Below are 20412 nucleotides of genomic sequence, written 5' to 3' on the forward strand. Positions count from 1 at the left end.
TTCTATTTTTCATTTCGCTCATTTTGATTATTGTGTGCGCCTTTTTTGGTCCCAGGCCAGGAGGGGCTGACATGCGTGTTTTATCACACTCTTTGCTTGGACGGGCGTAGAATGAAATAATTCGTTTTTATTTTTCAAAAATGGACATGAGGCTGGTAGCAGATAGGAGATCGAGGCTGTTGCCACAATACGTACAACCTCCATCTCAATCGCACCATTCAATCTCTTGAGTGAAAGTGGCTCGACACCCATTAGGTTGAATTTGCAATTTGAAGCCATTGTAGTTAAACCACTGTTGCTCGTCGCTCGATGTAATATTGCGCTCAGCTCCACGTTGGCCTTCTTCGTGTTTGGATGTCATGATTTACTCCTCGTGATGCTCTCACGGGGCTTGTCTAGCGACCCAGATGGCGTCCCGTGGCGTTCCGAGTGGAATCCTGTCCCTTGGAGCAGACTCGTACGGGTTAGAGCACCATGGCGTGCGATCACTGTATTCTCCTATTGATGTTCACCACCAAACGATCGTTTTGGTCGCCCATGTTCCTGTTTTAAAAGGCTCCACATCTTGGAACTTCTTGGGCGGAGCGATTGCTCAAGTCTGGTGACTTGGTCGTGCATCTTTCCCCCAACTGAATAGCTATTGGGTCTCGTGCCTGAAGCCGGCGAAGGATACTGACGACGCTTGTGACACAAATCGCCCTGGTTGAGCGATTTCGGTCCATCGTTGTTCCTTTTGTGGTGTTAGTTCGCCATCTCTGAGCTTCTCAGTTGGTCCGTGACCGGCATACAAGGGGTTACATCCCTCGCGGAATTCTGACCGGCCGTGCGCAATATTTTCTACATCCACACCGCCATTACTGTAGTACATTATTCAGCACTTATTTGGTCACGAGTAGCTTCTCCTTGCCCACCGATCTTCCTTTTTCGGACGACTTTGGGACCTAGGTGTTTGGTAGTGTGGTTTCGGGGGTCTTTCAGAATGCTGCGATTCTGTGTATCCTTACTCACGTTAGACGAGAGCCGACCGACAAGCTATTCATCGGCCGATGGGTTCGTTCACTGCACGCATCCCGACGTTCTGTCACCATCCCCAGCAAACATTGGACAGTACATAAAACCCCCGCCAGCCCGTTGATTGACCCCCAACGAGCTCGCCTCGATATGCACATTAACCCCTGCAGCATTTTCAGAACACCTCGGACGAGAAACCCCAGTTGAACATTACCTCCCTGTTTATCGTAGGATGACCCCCCTGCCTCGAACGTGATTTGCGACTAACTCGGTGTGGTGTAGGCTTTATTCTTTGCAGGAAAGCTATTTTGAATGGAGTCGAGCTGCTCAAGTCGCTTACTTTGAGTGCTCGATCAGCGTGAGTTTGGTTGCATCTCGCTGGTTTGTAGTTGACTTTACTTTTGTTACAGGGCACAATCGCAAGTGATACACGCACCCTCGAATTTCGGTAAGCATATAGTCGAGATGTATTCTTATATACAAATAGACTGGTTAATCCATCTGGTAATGTAGGCATAGCTTCTTACCATATCCATCTACCAAATCCAGCCACGAAATACGGACCAGGTGGTGCGTCTAATGTGACTTCAGCTTTTGCCGTTGGTTTTCTCACATGAATCTATACTTTTAGTAGAAGCCACCGGTCCGGACATCCGGGGTAAGTCGTATCGGTGCCTTGGTTTCTTTTTCGACAATTAAACATACATGCACTGTCAGCACATCAAACTAATATCAACCACACCACTACACCAAAAAACATTCACTGCAAATCTGGAACTGATCTGCGTGCGTGCGATCACCCTATTTCATATAATTCGCTAGCTGACAGATGCCATACCAGTAACGAATCATACTTTGACGACTTCAACAGTCTTCATGAGGAGCTCTCATGCACGAGCCATGAGGCAGCATTTCTGACCTTGGACGAACCAGATGACTGGGTGATAGTGAACGTTAATACTCCGGAAAGGGAGTAGTTCGGCGTCTAGTTTTTACTTTGGTTACGGCACACCCTACTTGTAGTTCATGATGACTATGTTTGTTCCAAACCAGTAATGTATTCCCGTTTTCATTAGTAATTCTTCATTTAGTAAGAGACAATCCACCCACCCCTCACTGGGTATCCCCCGATCCGCGGTAAATGCATCAGACCGATCCGGGTGCGGGTTTAATGGTATGAGCATTTTAATATTACTTCTTTTGTGATGACGTTGTGCGCCCAACCTCTATTACGCATAAGCTATTGATATGAGCATACCTCTGACGAGCGCGTGTGACTCCTTAGAAAAAAGGCGCGGTCAGCGGCGTACGAACGATAGCCGGGCTGTTCCGAAAGTTTCAATATCGATAACACTATAAATAAGCACGCTCTCCAGGCTGCTGAATACCATTGCACACCCCTCGAAGCCCGTCCCCTGCGTAGTATGAACCAAAGCCTTTTCTTTGGTTCTAATCAGGTATCCCATATTCGACCCCAATTGCACGAGGCTAACCTCGTTGATATCGGCCGGAATAACCCTCTTACTTTCAACCTATAAAAACTCTCGATCCCCGATGTCTCCTGTAAGGAAGGCACTTTATCAAGCTCATGGACAGTGTCCGACGCTGTGTGTTGTTTTCTTTGACCTTTCCATTCAACGAGCTCAAGTACAATTATTGCTTTTAGGCCGCCAAAGTTACGCCACGACTCTTGCAATGAGCGTATGTATACTCATAAAGCTTCTTTATGTTTGGGCTACTTTATAACGCATATATGTGCATTTAGTGAGCGTCATCCCCGAAACAGAACTCTCCGGAAATCCGCGCTCTCTGGAACATAGCGTGGCTGGTTTGCCTCGGTCAGACACGGCCAATAGTGATGGCCTTCGTTGCAAGTTAATCGAATTAATGCTATGGGGAGCTCATGCTTAAGCCTTCATCCTGTAGACCAGCTTCATGTAGCCATGAGCGATACCATGGAGCTCACCCCCCAAATACATGTCCAGGACCAAGCCATGAGGCGCGAAAGTGAGTTCAGCCTCAGGGGCACTTGGGTGAATATTCGCTTACATGAGCTGTTAGTGCGCTTGATGGCGTCTCCATAGGAATATTAATGTGGGGAGCAATGGTCGCCACAGCTCCTGGGGCGCATACAGCTTCGGCAACTTGCACCACCGCGAAGTCGGGGCTCAAGGCATTGTGTAGAGCTGTTAAAGATGTCACTCATTTATTTGGTGCCCGCAGGGCTGTGCATACAGGGTACAAGGAGGGAGCGCTCTCGGTTGACTGGGTAGAAGTCTCACCGCAAAGTGCTAATGGGGCCCAGTGAACTTTTGATTGCCGAGGCACGCTGATCTTCCTGATACGATTAATTGATTGAATCGTACGCTGGAGATATTATATCGCATTTGAAGATGTATCAATGTACTATCACAGGATCTCGTGAAATACAAGCAACACAAGAAGTTTATCTGATGGTAACACGTACTCAAAATTTGCACCTATTGCCATGATTGACCACCAGCGGGGCCATGGTAAGGATAATTAGTTGTGGGGCTTGGGGTACAGATAGAGGTCGATACTAGCATGGTTTACCATGATGGGTCAGCCGGGTCCGTCTGGTTAAACCACTAGCAGCTCCGTGGCTTAGAACCTGATGCTCCAACTGTACAAGGACTCACCAGTTTATTTTGCGGACTGACCAATCAAATGTGCGGGGGACTATACCGTTTGAGGCCTTAAACTAATAGCGTTTCTTTTCCAAAGACATCTGCCCTTGCGTCTGCATCAGGTGCAAGATGCACACAGTCAAAAAATACTTCTCACAGAACATAAGCCGATGTGGAATTCACTGGGCTCGTGAGTGTGCTGTTACCCACAATGCGAGTATAAGTCGAAGTATACGAAATTTGAGTATCGAACGTGTCGTGTTTGGTCTATTAAGATCAATTAGTCTGATTGGGCCGAGGATACAGGAAGCCATATTTCTGAATCGGACCTGATGTCTCTTTCCTTTAAATTTGTTGCGTTTTATCGAGGAAAAATAGAGCTAATGTTCGGCTTGGGTTCAATGGCCAAGCCGACCGGTCACGTGCATTGTGCTCAGAATTTGTCTATCGCTTATTTTGGCTCATTCACCCATTTGAAATTTATCTTTTCCTTTGCGCCAGCCGTAGATCAAACTGGCTCAGGACTTATCTGTCTAGTTGTTTGATGCACGTTTGTTGGTCCTTCTGATATACCTATGAGGTTAATCCAGGGACTTTAGAGAGACTTGCTGTAATAACCTGGATTAATAAAAGGCAAGTACAATTGCTCTCAAGGTCGCTATTCACGGCCTTACAGATCACAATGCATTCTAGTGGATTGAACTATGGTCGGAATGAATATGGCAACACGCCTCTCCGCTCCTGTCGTAAATACCTCTGGGCGGCTCACTAGAAATCGAATGTTCTCCGCTTCCTCTCGCGCATGCACTTCTTCCAAAATAGGGCACAATATTAGTTCGCTCGACCCAAAAGCATCTGTGGATTCTAAACCTGCATCATCTATTGAAAAGTTTGGCTCACTGCAGGATCCTACTATCCCTGAGACTCCTGAATCCAAATCGCGTTACCAGCAGAATAGGCCGACACCACCGCGACGTCCCGGAGTTAAGCCGCCCCCCACTCTCGCTTTGCCCTCTTCTATGTTTCCACCTCCCCCACGTGTTCCAGTTCCCACGTCGTTACAAAGAGGAAGTGGATCCGAAGCATCCGATAGTCAAGAAAAGACTTTTAATCTTTACATGAACTCATTAAACAAGCATTATGACGATGAGCCCACCCTGAATGACCTTGATGCTTTGCGACCTCCTCCTTCTACTATTCTTGCTGCTCTCAATGGTGTCATCGGTAGTGGGCGTGCGCTATTAGATCCAAACCATCCGCTCCACCTTACCATCGAACGGCTCGGAGCACAAGAGGCCAGTGTAGGGGGAGGGCCAAAGTCGAAACGAACCGTCGTTGCGGGCTCAAAAAAGGCAAAACGTTTAGAATACCAAGCGCTTTACGCTGCACCGAGGCGATGATCACTCGGGGATTTACCGTGGCTCAATTGAGGATTTTTGAAAAGGAAACTAAAATGGAAAGGGGATTCAAAAAGGTCGATCTACCGCCGGGAAAGTCTAGTTCAAAGCCTCGGGTTATCCATAGTCTCATGAACCTGCGCTGGGGGATGATCCACCCGGCCGTAGTGGGAGAATACATGGATAGAGAGAGCAAGCCAATAGAGCAATGTAGGTCTAATTTACTGCATCGGTCCACTTATTGATCCGCTAACGCCTGTGTTACAATAGCTTATCGTGTTTCACCGTCCGAGCTTTTTATATTTCTCGGACGTGACGGAGAGGATTTGATACAACTCTCGAAGCAACTCAATATGCGCATTGATGTCGACCGTCAACCTGATCCACCGGTTAGCACGAATGACCTATCTCACCTTAATGATTCAGCTACCCGTCCTGGCTTCATGATTCGTGCAACCGGGACCAAGTCGAGTCACGAGAAACTGAGAAAGCATATCGAAGGTCAACGAGATGTAAGTTTTCACTACTGATATGGTTTAATCTGGCATAGAGTTTGATTTGGATGCCATAGATAATGACCGTTAGGGTAATCACGCTCCCTACTGGCCCGTCGCTTTCTCCTTCTCTCTTGCAGAACATCTCCCGAATCGCTGGCGCGTTTGTAGAAAACATAGACTCAAAGTTCGCATCTCTAGGCGATGCCGATAATTCAGCGGCTTCCGTATCAATAACCGCACATAGCCCTCGTAGTGCATACACTGCAGAACGATTGGTCCAACGTGCGGCTTTGGAGGTTCGTCAAGTTTTCAGTTAATTCAAGCTCTTGCATTCTCATGATCCTTCTCTCAGGCTGAATACCGATCAAAACTGCCGCTTTTTGTCCTGGAAAATGGGGAGCCCTCAGCGACTTCGCTCGAGACGGAGTACGGTTTGGGTTCTCAAGCTGATTTGTATGCGCTGTATCCATTTAGTAACCATGGATTTCGTGTACGACTTGTTCAGCAAGCGGAATCGGCTACACAGCGTTCCTCAAGTAATACTTCTGCACTGCCCTTCACTTCCAAAGCTTTCGATGTCCAAAAGTATGGCAAGGACGAGGCCTTCATCCTAACAGGTCAGGAGCGTTCAGAAAGTGAACCACAAGTTGATTCGACGGCGACCGGCCAAAGCACCAAAGGCATAATATTTAGAAACCTTCATGGAGAAGTCATTGACATCGACAAACTTGTTTTTGGGGAGGGCGGCGAAGGCGACAGAGTAATTACCACAATGTAAGTGGCTCTGGCTGATTTTCATGAGGTATTTATGAAGGGTGTTTTGTATAACTAGTTTCGGTCACATTGTCTTCAAAACCGGAAAGGCTACGATGCTAGATTCCCCTCTGACTGGTCCTGTCGCCAGTGAATCCATCCTCAAATGGATAAATGAGCTGGATTCAAGGGCTAGGTCTTTTGTCCCTGGGTGAGCCCGTCATTGTCATTACATACAAAGTGATCAATCTGAACCTCAGGTTGCTAGCCAGGCTCCCTCTACGCATGTCCCCGCCGATGTGACTTCGGTGCACCGATTACAATACCGCACGATTGAAGGCGAACATATCATCAACGTCAATGTTCAACTACCTGACCACGAAGCTGAGCCCTCTGCTGAACAGGCTGAAAGCGCGGAATCATCCGAGACCAATACTCCAGCACAGACGTTGGAGCTGCCGACTGAGGCCCAACCCACTGAAGGAAATACCGACAGCAATCATCCTATTCCCTCACATATCAAGGGTGACTCTATCCCTGACCAAGACCGAAGCGAGGACTCTATTTCATCAGACTCACTTACCAAGCGCACGACTGGTGTAATGGAAGAAGATTCATCCAAGGGGAACCCTGATACATCGGAAGCCACATCACTCCCCGTTGAAATTACGGTTGGTACGGAAAGTGCCTTCGAACTCATGTTACCTGAAAGGTAAGCCAGAGGATCTAAGACTTGGCCTAATCAGATACTAACGATAGAGTTCTAGTACAATGGACCTATATGTGCAGGTTGTTAACACCACACGCATAGCGAAGCCCATGATTCCAGAAACTTTAGATGTATATCTGGAAAGACTTTCCAAATTGTTCGTAATTTACACACTATACTCAAATTTGTGTTATTGATCGTCATGTTTCAGCTTCACTACCGATATCGAAATCCCCCAGCCCGATCCCCCGCAATACCTTGATTTTGATGGGAAACATTACGTCCTTGTCAAAAACACCAGTGCGCGTTCTGGAAGATCAACTTCTGTAGATCTACCAGATAAGTTTACGGTCAACGTTGAATCATCGTTGGATTTGGAAAGTAACTTACGGACGACGTTTACGGAGGTAAATCATTCTATATATCGTTTCAAAGCAAGTACTAACATGAAAATTAGCTTTCACACCGCTGGGAAGCAAGCAAGGAAAGCTGGGAAAGCGTAACAAGGGCCTGGCGGACTCTGGCATCTAAGCGCTATGCACGGTCCACAGAACTTAGAGCTAGCCCTACATGATGTTATTTTCTACATGGATGGTATTATTTAATCTTTTTAACTACATTGTACAAATATTAGTCATCTAATATTTAGATACACACTACTCCATCGTTGTCAAGTATTGATGTCCCAAAACGGAATGAGTCGGCCGTTGCCAACAGGGATTTCAACATAACCCAATGGCCACTACATGGACCAACTATGCCTGGCATTCGAAACCCACAATGATATAGGCTAGCCGCATAGTCCGGTATCACAATTGCGCCTCGGCAACTGGAACAGAGGTTTGGTCCAAGTATGCTCCGACTTTCTTGCACCGCCACAAGCCCAATAGCTCCCTTGGACCAACCTTGAAACAACATAAATACCCACTGCATCTCCTTCATACATGTTCTTAATCCCCGCTAATCCAGTTCCACGAGCCTCGATGACGTCTCCCGGTTCTAATTTCGCTCCTCGATCCAAGTCAAGGAAAGCTCGAGGTGGTTTCTCTAGGGGTCTCAAGAGGCTCCTAACAAACTTTACTCTTCCCTATTCTAAATCGCACTCTCGTCCAAACACCCTTACGCTTTTCGACATAGTGACTTTTAGCTCGACTAAGAACTACCCTGCGCTTCGAAAGCATGCATCTCGTATATCAATGCGCTGCGAGGACAACGCCCTTAGGAATTCAGCCCCAGGCCTCCCCGTCGCTTCCAGTCCTAAGATCACAAAACATTCAAACAAAACTTACAAGGCTCCTCGCATGGCAGATAGAGTGGTAGATGTTCGCTTGGAAAGCGTATACGATGACGGCGAAACGTGTGGAGGATATGTCTTTGGCTCAGCTTTGCAAGATGCCTGGCACGCAGAGGATATTGAGAATTTTCGTACGAGGTAAGTGTGGCTTATTCAGGTCGTCAAATCATTGCTCGTGTGCTAACCAAACACGCCTTCAAGAAACTTGTAGTACCCAACATCCATAGGGTACATTGGGGGTCCATTGATTCGCCTCCTGCTGCTTCTCAACCCAACATATACAACTGGCCAACATCCATAGTATTCGATTAATACATGCCTAACCGAAAAGCTTTGATATGATCTACATTGACTATGCACTTCGCTTATCCCTTTTATGCCTCAATTATGATAGTTTCTATGAAACCCTCCGGCGCATACAATCACACTATTCATCTACTTTAACGCTGCCAGTTATGTATATAATACTGTATTGAACTTATATATCCGCAAGTTCGTGATGATCTGATCCAGAAAATAGTTGAAGAACTTGCATTTGAAGCATGTCACTCGCACTCTATTGTCTTGCCTACAACTTGCTGTACAATTTCGGTACCCCCATTTCGTTGGGTTGACTCAGTTATTGGGTCACGCTCATGGATTTTAACCTTCGAATCTTTCGGAGTGAACATACACTGGTATAGTTGTAAATGTCATGTGGCATATGTGCTCGATCTGCAATTGCAATTGATACGGGCCCGGTGCGAGGAGTTTACATGCCAGTACCGGTATTAGTGGATTCCTGCGTAACTGCAATTAAGCATTCGCATTCCTCAAATGGTACCTGTATATATAAACCATAAAAAAGATGAACGCCTTTGGGTGCCCAAACAGGCGACGATCTCGAATTTACTTATAAAATGCTCGGACTTCTAATCTAACTGGTAGATTACTCTTTCTGTATGTGACATTTACAGCGATCAATCAATAGGATTTCTCGTCAGTAGGGGATCTCCAGAAATCAAAGTATAAATAGGGTAAATTGATAGCGGTACGATTACGTGCTTAGAGTCAAGATCCAGAAGCACAAGCTGCCACCAAAGACGTCACAAATCTTTCGACTAAGCATTCAATTATTCTGTTAGCCTCTCCCCGTTCACCTATATTTATCAACGGCGAGCACTTTAATTCTCTGAGTTCTTGAATAAGTAACCACCATACCATTATAGTGGCGTGTTTTCATTATATCCATACCAAGTCACGTCTGGTAGCTATCAACCGAGATCACCGTCACGCAAAACCCCAACACATGAAACACGGCATGTCACTAATCACGTCATCGGGCTTGCGGTACACTGCTAACGCCCACAGTCGTGGTATAAAAAGCCACATCCCCGTTTTAAAGGCCCACGACCTGTTCTGAGTATCCTATTTTATCAAACTCCTGTTATGTCGAATCCAGCTAATACTGATTCATGTGGTAAGTTATAAAACCAAGCAACGCGTACTCGATGTAAGAAATAACAATCCCATAGCCTCCGATGCGCCAGTTGCATGGTTTCAGTCTCCGAATGTACCGGGTAACGGACCAAAACCCGAGTTGGCAGCCTACATTTGTCAGGGAGAGACTGAACAGAAAGGGACAGGACCAGCCGGGGTCGCCTGGACTCCGACGAATCCTAGCACAGGCAAGTAGGACCAACCTTGTCGGGCGTACCGAAATTGACATACGGGCGAATTTAAGGAGAATCTGTCTCCGCAGCTGGCGAGCGAACGACTCTCGAGACTCTTTTCCCCTCTCAGGCAAGTCTGCTCCGAGTCTCGATGTTCCAAGCAGCTTAACATTCGTCACGCAGAAACCACTCGCACCCGTCTTTCACCCTAACAAATAGAGTAAATTATTACGTACGAACGCATAAGTACATACAAGGCATCTATCTCAAAGATAGCATATAATAAAGTCCATTGTCATAAACTCAATACCATATGTCCATGCATGCAAGCCAGTCGAGCATAGTCTGACGCCCAGGTGTCATCCCATGAACAAAAGAGAAAGTGTTACGAGACTACTAAACCATACAAAACCTTTTTTGCATCCTGCCTGCTTCGCGTTGTTGGATCCAGTGTTCCCGCCAGCAGTGTTTGGTGTGTTGGAATTACCGCCCGACGCCGGTGCTCCGGTAAGGCCAGCGTTACTCAACGGCTGATCCCATAAGAAGTACGGCTGACCAGGGAAGCTTGCATCCCTGCTGGCCAGCCACTTGGAATATTTTCCGTCCGCATCGCCATAAATAGCAGCGACGGCAGCAACATTCGGGTAAAGTTCAGCATCGTACGACGTTTCGTTTGACTGAGCCGCTGTAAAAGTCATTGCATAGTTGCATGCATCTTGAATCGTCGCCCCGTCCTTGGTCTTGAGTTGCCATGCATCGTATCCAACATATTCCCCTATGCGAGCATTGACCTACGAACACTAAGTATTATCGCTTTAAAGAATACTAAGTACATACGATCATGGCGGCAAGATTATATGCGCGATAATGGTAGGGCCTTGTGCGGGCCGTTTCGAGGGGCTAATCAATCGGCGTTGGCTCGTGTATCAGTCCAGATTATGAACGACGTACTTGGTCCCCATTAGCAGATATTTGGCCTTGATAAATGCCCTCAAAATATTCTTGGATTGTCTTTTTCGCTCCAGCAGTGTCGTCAACAAGTATTTGAAGTGCGGCCAATTGGTTGAAGTAGAAGCTTCCATGATTACTATTTAGAAGGGTGTTCAGTTGGCCAACACTTTTCTTGTCGATCAACTTACTTGGTAGCTGCCTTTTCTTGTAGAGCCAATTCGTTGGTGGTCAGCCACCCAATATAGCTATTAACCCAGGTTTTCAATCCCGAATCAAGTTCGCCAGTCCACGCAGGTGCACTACCGTTGCGCAGCATCAACACGCCGCTGACGAGCTTCGACATACATTTCAAGTCTAGCACTCCAGTATGTTGTCCGATTTGACTCCCTGGTCCACGTTTGACTTGAGCATAATTGAGATTGGGTGTCATCGAGGTTGCCGGATCAATGAACCATGTATTGATCTCTTTGGCAGCGTTGGACGCATAGGTGTCGTCTCCAGTAATGACCCATGCCATGGAATTAAAGAATACCGAGTCGCTCATCGCCTGGAACATCCCAGTGTCGTTAACTTGACGAACATCGGGGTTGAAAAGTCCATCTCGTGTAATATATTCGCACGTAGTCCATACTTGAAAGGCAAAAGAATGTCAGGGCTACGGATGTTAGGGAAGCCAAGTAATAACTAGGAAGAACTGATGTGTAATCCCGGGTCTAATCGGGCATAAGAAATTGAACCCTTGGTTTTTGAACGCGCAAACTTCGCTGTTCGACACATCACTGAATGAATGAACGTAGGTGACACTTGCCTTGTTCTGGCGTGAGTTGAGTAGTATTCCCAGCCTTTGCACAGTCTGGCCAGTAACTGTACATGTTGATTAAATCAAGACCAATTATAAGTTTGGTACGAGAGAACACACTATGGTCCCCAGCTCAAGTAATCGCTTGGGAGACGAATCAACAAAATTGAACTATACGTAGGACAAGATCGTGGCTTACTGTGTGTTATTTGTCGGAGGCATGACCGTTTTCGAAGTCACAGCTAGCATATGCGGGCGGTTAACGAGAGGCGGACGACCTAGATCCACATAGGCTTACTCCACGGGCCTTCGGTTGCAATCTGCTTTGCACCTTGTACTATTGTATCTTGTGCGTTCTTTGTCGTATCGGACCAGTTCTTTGCCAGGAAAAATTCGGGGGTGATAAACTCGTTGGCATAGCTTGTCAAGCCTAGCACCAGCCCAGGTGTTCCAACAAGCACCAGACCAAGACCGGTGCGAAGGAGCTTCATACTCAGCAGCAAGGGCAATAAAATCACAAGGGAAGCCCAAGGGTGATGAGGGATAACAGACCCCAGGACATTGGTTCTACCGCGTGTCACTTGGCTGTTGACAAAGAATTCAATGACGGGCGCTTGGGCTGACTATTATTAGTCTCACAGCCTTCCCCCCTGATCACCGTGCCGATACTTGCGGGAGCATCCCCAATATTGAATCACCTAAAGAAGTAAGTTTTACGATCAGTGGGAGGTGTGGTAGACTCCGGTGGTGCAGGTAGCCCAACCCTCGATGTGGGTTTTCCAAGGATCCTTACATGGTATCGTTCTACAGTCCTATTTCTCTGTGAGAGATCATAGCAGGTAGTAAAAGCTCGAGATCATACATTGAGCTTTACCATAGATTTCAAGAAATGGCCATGGGTAGGTTTTAACAGACAGTTTATACCTCATAAAAAGGGGGCATATATATGGGTACGTTTTTGCGCTCAGTAGTGACATATACATATTTCGGCCTTATCGAGGGCTTAATGAATGGCAAACCAGGAGGCATTCGGCTTATCTTCTGCCCGCTCGTCGGTATTGGCCACAAGACCCAGACCGGTGAAGGTCAGGGGACCCCCGCGGCTGCGAGTCTGGCTCGCGTGTGGGCAGCCCAAACCAGCTCTCGTGGCCTACGGGATGGTGGGTGGGATAAAATCGACACGCAAAGGCGTGCCGCGACACTCGGTGTGTACGAGGCCAGACGGTGGAGGAGGTCAAGTCGACACGGCATGAGGCGGTCGTCACGTGCCTCGCTACATGCTCCGGCCTCGTCGCAAAACGTCCAATTTTACAACTTACTGCCAATACTAGTAGACAACAGAGATGAAAAATACCTTGGTTCTCATAAATCAGCAAGGCAGGAATTTCGCGGTCTATAATATTTCAGAGCTAAATAGCTATAGACATGGGTAAGAGGCCCATTTAGTTGCAGTGATCGAAGTGAAGCGTAAAATTTCAAATGGCTTGATGATCATCCGTTTGTCACCAAATGGGTTCGTAACCTCAGATAGGTTGAGTTTGGGCGCCCATGACTCTATAGGATCATCATATACAGTCATGATCGACTCTACTCGTAGCCTAGAGGTACTGCGCCAACCGCCTAAGGACTCGCGAAACCTCGCTTCGGTCTCGGTGTTCTCGGCCGTGGCCGCTTGACGCCCCAGCCACCTCGCTTGACTGTCTCGCACACCTTGCATTGCTCTAAAGTTGCGGATTCAATCCAACTAGAGCAATTCCAAGCGTATCTCTTACGTTGTGGGCGCTTTGGTCCAGGGCTCTATGCATGGCTGTCGGGCCGTACGGCGTAGAACTCGACAAGTATAAAATCAGTGAACGCACTCGGAACTTCCAGCATCCAACCGGGTACTCTTACTACTGCACTATTCGAGCTTCGAAACAATATGTTCGTCAACATCTACACCATCTTTACTGTCGCTCTTGCAGCTGTCACTGTCTCAGCTAACCACGCTGTCTCGTTCACTAACAATTGTGGATCGTGGGTGTCGGCGCTCGCTACTTTCATGTTTCCGCTTCTCATATTCTGTACAGGAGTATCCGTCCGATCATCAAGAACACCGCTAACGGTGTGACCTACACCGGACCATGGCTCTCCAAGGGACAGGGCTCATCGAGCAGTGTCGCTGAAAATGCAAGCACCTCTCTTATGCCCTTAAGAACATGCATCTGATCGAAAGAAACTTTTAGTGGCCGTCTGGAATCATCGTTGGCCAGACTAACGCTAACCAGGGCAACGACTGTGTCGGCTGCACCCGTCTCGAGTGCGATTTCGCTAACTCCAATCCCTCTTGGCACTGCTGCAACCTCTCGCGTGTGGCCGGTTTCCATGTTGCCATGAGCTTCTCTTGGACTGGAGGAGGATGCAAGGGTGCTACTTGGTGAGAACATGCGCTGAGCTTGATAAACGCTCGAAAGATCTGATTCGGCGAGTTTTTATAGCAAGTCTGCTTCGTGCCCGCCTTCCGACGCCTGGGTCCCTGGCGTCGACGACGGCAGCTCTCTCCGCTTTTGCCCTGCTGCCGGTGTCGGCCTCAAGGTCACTTTCTGCCCTTAATCTTTTGGTGTTGTACGGGAACACAACCGATTTTAATGCTTGGACGTTGTATATGCTAAATACATGCAGTCCTCCTATTCATTTTATTTTCTCTGATCGCTTTAAACGAGCGGCCAGCTGACTTGAGTTCTGAAATATCTCGCCAAGTTTTCGAGTTGTCCTGAAACAGTCACATGAGACGATGCATCCTCCGGATCACTGATCACGGCTGTCCTCGAGGGAGATTTCTTAAGTAATAGACGTTTTGGGGTATGGGCTGCGTCGATCAAATAAGGGAGGAAGCCCTGTTTATGGAACTGTGATAGCGCATCCAGGCCGGTAATCACGACCTTCGGCTCTGTGGTGGCGGTCCTCGTTTCTTCGCCGGCATTGAGCCCAGACGCGGGATCGGAGGTAGGTTTAAGATAAGACTTTTCGGCTCCGCAATTTATCAGGCGTCAGTATACGTACTGCATGCATACAACAACTGGCTGACTCACTGGACAGTCTCCCGAACAATGGCGACCCGTCAACTTTTGTCGTCCGGCAATGCAAGTCCTTAGGAGTATCGAATGCATCTTCGGCATATCCGTTCAGTGGCCATTGAGCAAGGTTGCCATGGGAAGGAACCTGTCCTACATGGCTCCTAGGGTTAAATGGACAATAAATGGGATACCAAAAAAGGTCCTTAGGAACTGGGTGTAATTCATGTAGCTTCCCAACGATCATCATAGGAGTACTGTTTCAAAGCTCTGGCTGCTCGCAAAGAGTAATTACAAGCTGCGAAACTTTGAGATCGAACACCAAGCTTTAAAGTTACCACAAACTCTCAAGAAATGAATGGGGTTTCACGAGTATTTGGACCTCGTCCTAAGAATACGCATATACACTGTATATGCGGATACACCTTTAAATCCAAAGGAGCACACTACAACATCATTGAAAACTTGCACGAGGGAAAGCCAGGAGGTGTTGGACCTTATACCTTGTTCTCCTCATCGGCACAGTGATCATGATTAAGGGACAGCAGAGGCGGAAGATACCTTGACTCACATAAACCAGTAAGGAATAGGTCCTGCGGCCTATTTTAATGCGACATATATGTATATCAAAAGCCTAGTTGGATGCATTTACGAGCAGAGAACTAAATCACACGAACGAGGCGAAATCTCAAGTGGCTCGATAGATCATCATTGTGAACCCCAAAAGTACGGGAAAAAATCCGCATGACGTCCAGTTTTTGCCAGACACCTGCACCCAGAAACACAAAGTCGGCAGCTCGACAGCACACAGATGAGGTGGAGATTCAAATTCATGAAAATTCTGGTCGGATTTTACCAGCACTCCGCATATAACGTGCGATTTTTTGCGTCCAGAAAATCCGCACTTTTGGAGTTCACCGTGTAAATTATCTGCCACTACCAAATGGGTTCGTAACCCCACATAGGTTCATTTTGGGCGCTTGTGACTCTGAGGAATCATGATATACAGACATTCTTAACTCTACTTATAGCCTAGAGATGCTACACCAGTCTCATTCGGGTCTGTAAAACCTCGCTTCGATATCGGCGTTCTCGGCTGTAGTCGTTTGGCCCCCCAGCCACCTCGCTTGACTATCCCATGCACCTTGGATTGCTCCAAAGGTGTAGATTCAGTCCAACTAGAGCAATGACAAGTGTATCTCTTACAATGCAGGCGCTCAGATAGGCCAGGGCTCTATGCGTAGCTATCAGGCCGTATGTATACGGTGTAAGACTTAACCAGTATAAAAACAGGAGACGCCCCGGGCTATTAGCATTCACCTGAGCACTCTTACTGCTACACACTTCGAGCTTCAGAACAATATGTTTGTAAGCATCTACAGTATCCTCACCGTTGCTCTCGCAGCCGCCACCGTCTCGGCTGGTCATACTGTCTCGTTCATCAATAACTGCGGAATGTAAGCGTCGGGACTTTTGTGACTCGTATTTTCTCCTATAGTTTGTGTAGGAACATCCGTCCGATTATCAAGTACACTACTAGCGCTACGAACTACACTCAGACTGGACCATGGCTCTCCACGAAGCAGAGTCTATCAATCGCGGCCTCCGGGAATGAAAGTTCTTTTCTTATTGTTTCCAGAAGATACGTCTAACCGGGTGATCTTGAATAAGTAGCTATCTGGAACTATATTTGGCCAGACTAGCGCCGAACAGGGTATTGACTGTGTCGGTTGCACACGCCTCGAGTGCGACACTGCTGATACCGACCCTTCCTTACATTGCTGTCACTTCTCGCGTGTGGGTGGTTTCAAAGTTGATATGAGTTTCTCCTGGAACGGAGAAGGGTGCAAAGGTGTCGTGTGGTAAGGGGGTGTAATGAGCTTGACAAACACTCAGAAGATCTAACCTGGGAAACCTTCCTAGCCCCTATGCTTCGTGCCTGTCTTCCAGTGCCTGGGCCTCCAACGTCGATGACAGTAGCTCAGTTCGCTGCTGCGCTTCTACCAAAGCACAACTCAAGGTCACTTTCTGCCCTTAGTTTTTCTGCATGGGAATACAACAGAGTTTAAGGCTTGGGTCACAGTGTTGTATATGATAAATACATGCACCACTCGTTTTCAGTATGCCGGCCTTATAGAGTGATGTGTTTCAGGATAAAATCCAGCGAGATAATTCCAAGCCTAGATCAGAGAGCTGCTTGCTGAGAGCAGACAAAGAAATAAAACAAATAGAAGTGTTGAGTGAAATCGAGCTGAAATGAAGGTCAATATATGCCAAGTTCAAGTCCACTTAAGGGATCAAACATCTCCCAACATGATACATACTGAGGCAAATATGCTGGGACTGTTGCCTTCAGGCCATGTTGCCTTCAGGCCATATTGCATTGAAAAAAGACATTTTCACACGCATACTAAATTTCAGGATTTTGTTGCGATATACCCCGAGCCGCCGATTAGGCTCCCTGTACCACTCGCATGCTCATGATTAGGGAGGCGTATCTCACAAGTAAAGGAAAGTATTTATTGGGTTCAAATCTCGAATAAATAGCGCATGTATACAGGCTACCCAACGAAAGGTCAGATCCTTGTAACGCGCACAAGGAACTAAGACATGTATATTCTTTGAAATTCTGGATAAAGTTAGTTGTAGCGCCACTCCAACGCCCGCCGCTATGCCGATGCCTAAACCTTTTCATATCCATATTTGCCCACTCGGGTAAACCGCCCCTTGACGAGTTGTCTAATATATCATCACTCCGCTCTCAAAATGATCTAATAAATCCTTATTGAAATGAAGAAAAACGAAATACAAGGGCGACACGTCAACTTTTTTTGTCCAGTAAATACGAGCCTTTGGGAGCTGACTGAATTTTCTGAGGACCCTAATATAAGTACTTGGCCTGGGCGCGTTCGTGACTTGGCGGAATATATATGTACATCATGCGAGAGTGGAAGAAGGCGAGAATATACACAGAATGACACCAAACATCGATGGGGAAACAGACCGGATGAGGTGGGGGACCCCCGCAGCCGCGAAGCGGCGAGGGTGGAGTGGGGACGCCCGACCGTGAGTGAAGGCTCGTGGGTGGGTGGTCCAAACTGTGCCCAACGAGATGTGGCGGGTGGGAAAAAACGAATAAGTAAACGCGAAAATACTAATCAAAAACGAGGATGAGGAGGAAGAAAGCACCAACCGTGAAACAGTCACGTGACTCACGGCACAAGCTCCGGCTAAGTCCTGGTTGTGCACCTGCGCGGGCCACGATGTACAACGCCCTAGTTGTTGCAAAGTCCCACTTCTTTATGAGAGGTGATTATGAGTAGTGAAAATATGAGATAAAATATTGATCACGAGCTTTGAATTTGCCACAAATTATCAAAACATGAGTGGGTTTTAGCGGGTCTTTGAGCTCCGTACCAGGAATGTGCATATATTATACGGATAAGTCTTTGGATCCAAAAGGGACATACATACCATTATTGAAAGCTTGATCAAGGGGAAGCTAGGAGGTGTCGGACTCTATACCTCGCTCTGGGCAGACAGCAAAGATGAAACATCCCTTAGCTCCCATAAATCAGTAAAGAATAATTTTGGTGGCCTATTCAAGAGCGACACAGATGAACACAAAATGCCTATTTAGCTGGATTTACGAGTAGAGAGTCGGGTCAGATGTAAATGAGGCCAGGACGGGGGGAATTCAAATGGCTCAACGATCAACCATCTCCCACTACCAAATGGGCTCGTAACCCCACATAGGTTTATTCTGGGCACCTATGACTCTACATAATCATCATACACAGGCATGCTCAGCTCTACTCGTAGCCCAGAGGTATTACGCCAGTCTCCTTCGGGCCCATCAAACCTCGCTTCGGTGTCGGTGTTCTCGGCTGCAGTCAGCCACCTCGCTTGACTGTCCCGCACACCTTGCATTTCTCTAAAGGTGCGGATTCGATCCAACTAGAGCAATGCCAAGTGTATCTCTTACGTTGTGGGCGCTCTGACACAGGGCTCTATGCGTGGCTATCAGGTCGCACGGTTGTAACACTTATCAAGTACAAAACCAATGGATGCATTCTGGATTTCCGGTCTCCAACTGAGTGCTCTTGCTACCACACTCTTCGAGCTTCGAAGGAAGATGTCTATCAACATCTTCGCCATCTCTACTGTCGCTCTTGCAGCTGTCACTGTCTCAGCTAACCACGCTGTCTCGTTCACTAACAATTGTGGATCGTGGGTGTCGGCGCTCGCTACTTTCATGTTTCCGCTTCTCATATTCTGTACAGGAGTATCCGTCCGATCATCAAGAACACCGCTAACGGTGTGACCTACACCGGACCATGGCTCTCCAAGGGACAGGGCTCATCGAGCAGTGTCGCTGAAAATGCAAGCACCTCTCTTATACCCTTAAGAACATGCATCTAATTGAAAGAAACTTTTAGTGGCCGTCTGGAATCATCGTTGGCCAGACTAACGCTAACCAGGGCAACGACTGTGTCGGCTGCACCCGTCTCGAGTGCGACTTTGCCAACTCTAATCCTTTCTTCCACTGCTGCCAGCTCTCGCGTGAGGCCGGTTTCCATATTGGCATGAGCTTCTCCTGGACTGAAGGAGGATGCAAGGGTGATATTTGGTGAGAATATGTGCTGGGATTAACAAGCACTCCAAAGATCTGACCTCGGAGAACTTCTATAGCAAATCTGCTTCGTGCCCGCTTTCCGGTCCCTGGTACCCCTGGCCCGTCGACGATGGTAGCTCGCTCCACTGCTGCCCTACCGCCAATGTCGGTCTCAAGATCACTTTCTGCCCTTAATCTTCTTGTACAAGGACGCAACGGAGTTCAATGATTGGATGCTGTATATGCTAAATACATGCGCCCCTGATTTTCAGTACATTGGCCTTACACAGTGATATGCCAATGAGATGTTTGGGACCTCAGGCCAACTGGCGGCTTGCTAAAAACAATTAAAAAAACAGAATGAATAGAATCATGTGTGTTTAAGCAAAAATCGGTCTAAAATGAATATCAATATATACTGAGTTTAAGATCACTTAAGGGACCAAACCTCTCCTGGTATGATTAATGCTAAGAAAGGCGCACTGTGATTGTTATTTTCAGGCTACATACCACTTAGAAAAGATATTTTTCATAAGCATACTAAATTCAGGAACTTTGTTACCGCAGTGATAATCACGTACTCTAGCGATATTGCTCGTGTGCGCGATCAGTAGGCATATCTCACAAATAGAGGAAACTATCCAGTGGGCTTAAATCTCAAACAAATAGCACATATATGCAAATTATTCAGCGAAGAGTTTGATCCTTGTAACACGCACAAGAGCCCAAAGATATCTATATTTGAAATTCTGGATAAAGTTAATTGTAGCGCCACTCCAACGCCCGCTGCTATGCCGATGCCCAAACCTTTTCATATCCATATTTGCCCACTCGGGTAAACTGCCCCTTGACGAGCTGTCTAATGTATCGTCGTGCCACTCTCAAAATGATCTAATAAATCCTTATTGAAATGAAGAAAACGAAATAACAAAAAAAAAAACAAAGACAAAAGAGACAGAACCATATAGAGCCAAAAACCTAGTAGTATACGAGATAAGACCGACCGAGAGAGAGGAGAAAGATAATGGAACAA

The 20412-nt window shown here is 47.0% G+C and overlaps 9 protein-coding genes across 9 annotated transcripts; 7 read left to right on the forward strand and 2 right to left on the reverse strand.

The window, feature by feature from the left end:
• Positions 1-407: 407 nt before the first annotated feature.
• On the forward strand, positions 408-1988 carry RhiXN_11369 (uncharacterized protein; the record flags this gene model as incomplete). The annotated part of the gene is made up of 7 exons (XM_043331184.1): positions 408-601; positions 1310-1369; positions 1422-1459; positions 1525-1581; positions 1643-1669; positions 1729-1801; positions 1853-1988. 7 exons carry the CDS (start codon positions 408-410, stop codon positions 1986-1988), a joined length of 585 nt encoding a protein of 194 aa, XP_043184694.1.
• A 966-nt stretch (positions 1989-2954) lies between these two features.
• Positions 2955-3319, forward strand: RhiXN_11370 (uncharacterized protein; the record flags this gene model as incomplete). The annotated part of the gene is made up of 2 exons (XM_043331185.1): positions 2955-3018; positions 3096-3319. 2 exons carry the CDS (start codon positions 2955-2957, stop codon positions 3317-3319), a joined length of 288 nt encoding a protein of 95 aa, XP_043184695.1.
• A 1044-nt stretch (positions 3320-4363) lies between these two features.
• Positions 4364-5059, forward strand: RhiXN_11371 (uncharacterized protein; the record flags this gene model as incomplete). The annotated part of the gene is made up of 1 exon (XM_043331186.1): positions 4364-5059. One exon carries the CDS (start codon positions 4364-4366, stop codon positions 5057-5059), a length of 696 nt encoding a protein of 231 aa, XP_043184696.1.
• A 128-nt stretch (positions 5060-5187) lies between these two features.
• RhiXN_11372 (uncharacterized protein) lies at positions 5188-7589 on the forward strand (the record flags this gene model as incomplete). The annotated part of the gene is made up of 9 exons (XM_043331187.1): positions 5188-5266; positions 5327-5568; positions 5628-5849; positions 5906-6327; positions 6386-6517; positions 6575-7018; positions 7074-7172; positions 7227-7422; positions 7473-7589. 9 exons carry the CDS (start codon positions 5188-5190, stop codon positions 7587-7589), a joined length of 1953 nt encoding a protein of 650 aa, XP_043184697.1.
• A 409-nt stretch (positions 7590-7998) lies between these two features.
• RhiXN_11373 (uncharacterized protein) lies at positions 7999-8520 on the forward strand (the record flags this gene model as incomplete). The annotated part of the gene is made up of 2 exons (XM_043331188.1): positions 7999-8447; positions 8511-8520. 2 exons carry the CDS (start codon positions 7999-8001, stop codon positions 8518-8520), a joined length of 459 nt encoding a protein of 152 aa, XP_043184698.1.
• A 1800-nt stretch (positions 8521-10320) lies between these two features.
• RhiXN_11374 (chondroitin AC/alginate lyase) lies at positions 10321-12202 on the reverse strand (the record flags this gene model as incomplete). The annotated part of the gene is made up of 8 exons (XM_043331189.1): positions 10321-10752; positions 10799-10861; positions 10913-11048; positions 11101-11542; positions 11715-11776; positions 11832-11855; positions 11911-11953; positions 12010-12202. The coding sequence occupies 8 exons, from the start codon at positions 12200-12202 to the stop codon at positions 10321-10323; spliced, it is 1395 nt and encodes a 464-aa protein (XP_043184699.1).
• A 1430-nt stretch (positions 12203-13632) lies between these two features.
• On the forward strand, positions 13633-14303 carry RhiXN_11375 (uncharacterized protein; the record flags this gene model as incomplete). Its single annotated transcript, XM_043331190.1, has 4 exons — positions 13633-13727; positions 13781-13868; positions 13937-14127; positions 14189-14303. The coding sequence occupies 4 exons, from the start codon at positions 13633-13635 to the stop codon at positions 14301-14303; spliced, it is 489 nt and encodes a 162-aa protein (XP_043184700.1).
• A 101-nt stretch (positions 14304-14404) lies between these two features.
• Positions 14405-15014, reverse strand: RhiXN_11376 (RhoGEF domain protein; the record flags this gene model as incomplete). The annotated part of the gene is made up of 2 exons (XM_043331191.1): positions 14405-14721; positions 14783-15014. The coding sequence occupies 2 exons, from the start codon at positions 15012-15014 to the stop codon at positions 14405-14407; spliced, it is 549 nt and encodes a 182-aa protein (XP_043184701.1).
• A 3813-nt stretch (positions 15015-18827) lies between these two features.
• On the forward strand, positions 18828-19574 carry RhiXN_11377 (uncharacterized protein; the record flags this gene model as incomplete). The annotated part of the gene is made up of 4 exons (XM_043331192.1): positions 18828-18994; positions 19048-19135; positions 19204-19394; positions 19457-19574. The coding sequence occupies 4 exons, from the start codon at positions 18828-18830 to the stop codon at positions 19572-19574; spliced, it is 564 nt and encodes a 187-aa protein (XP_043184702.1).
• Positions 19575-20412: the final 838 nt, after the last annotated feature.

The sequence above is a fragment of the Rhizoctonia solani genome, chromosome 12 (genome assembly GCF_016906535.1).
Source record: "Rhizoctonia solani chromosome 12, complete sequence".
Classification (NCBI taxonomy): Eukaryota; Fungi; Basidiomycota; class Agaricomycetes; order Cantharellales; family Ceratobasidiaceae; genus Rhizoctonia; species Rhizoctonia solani.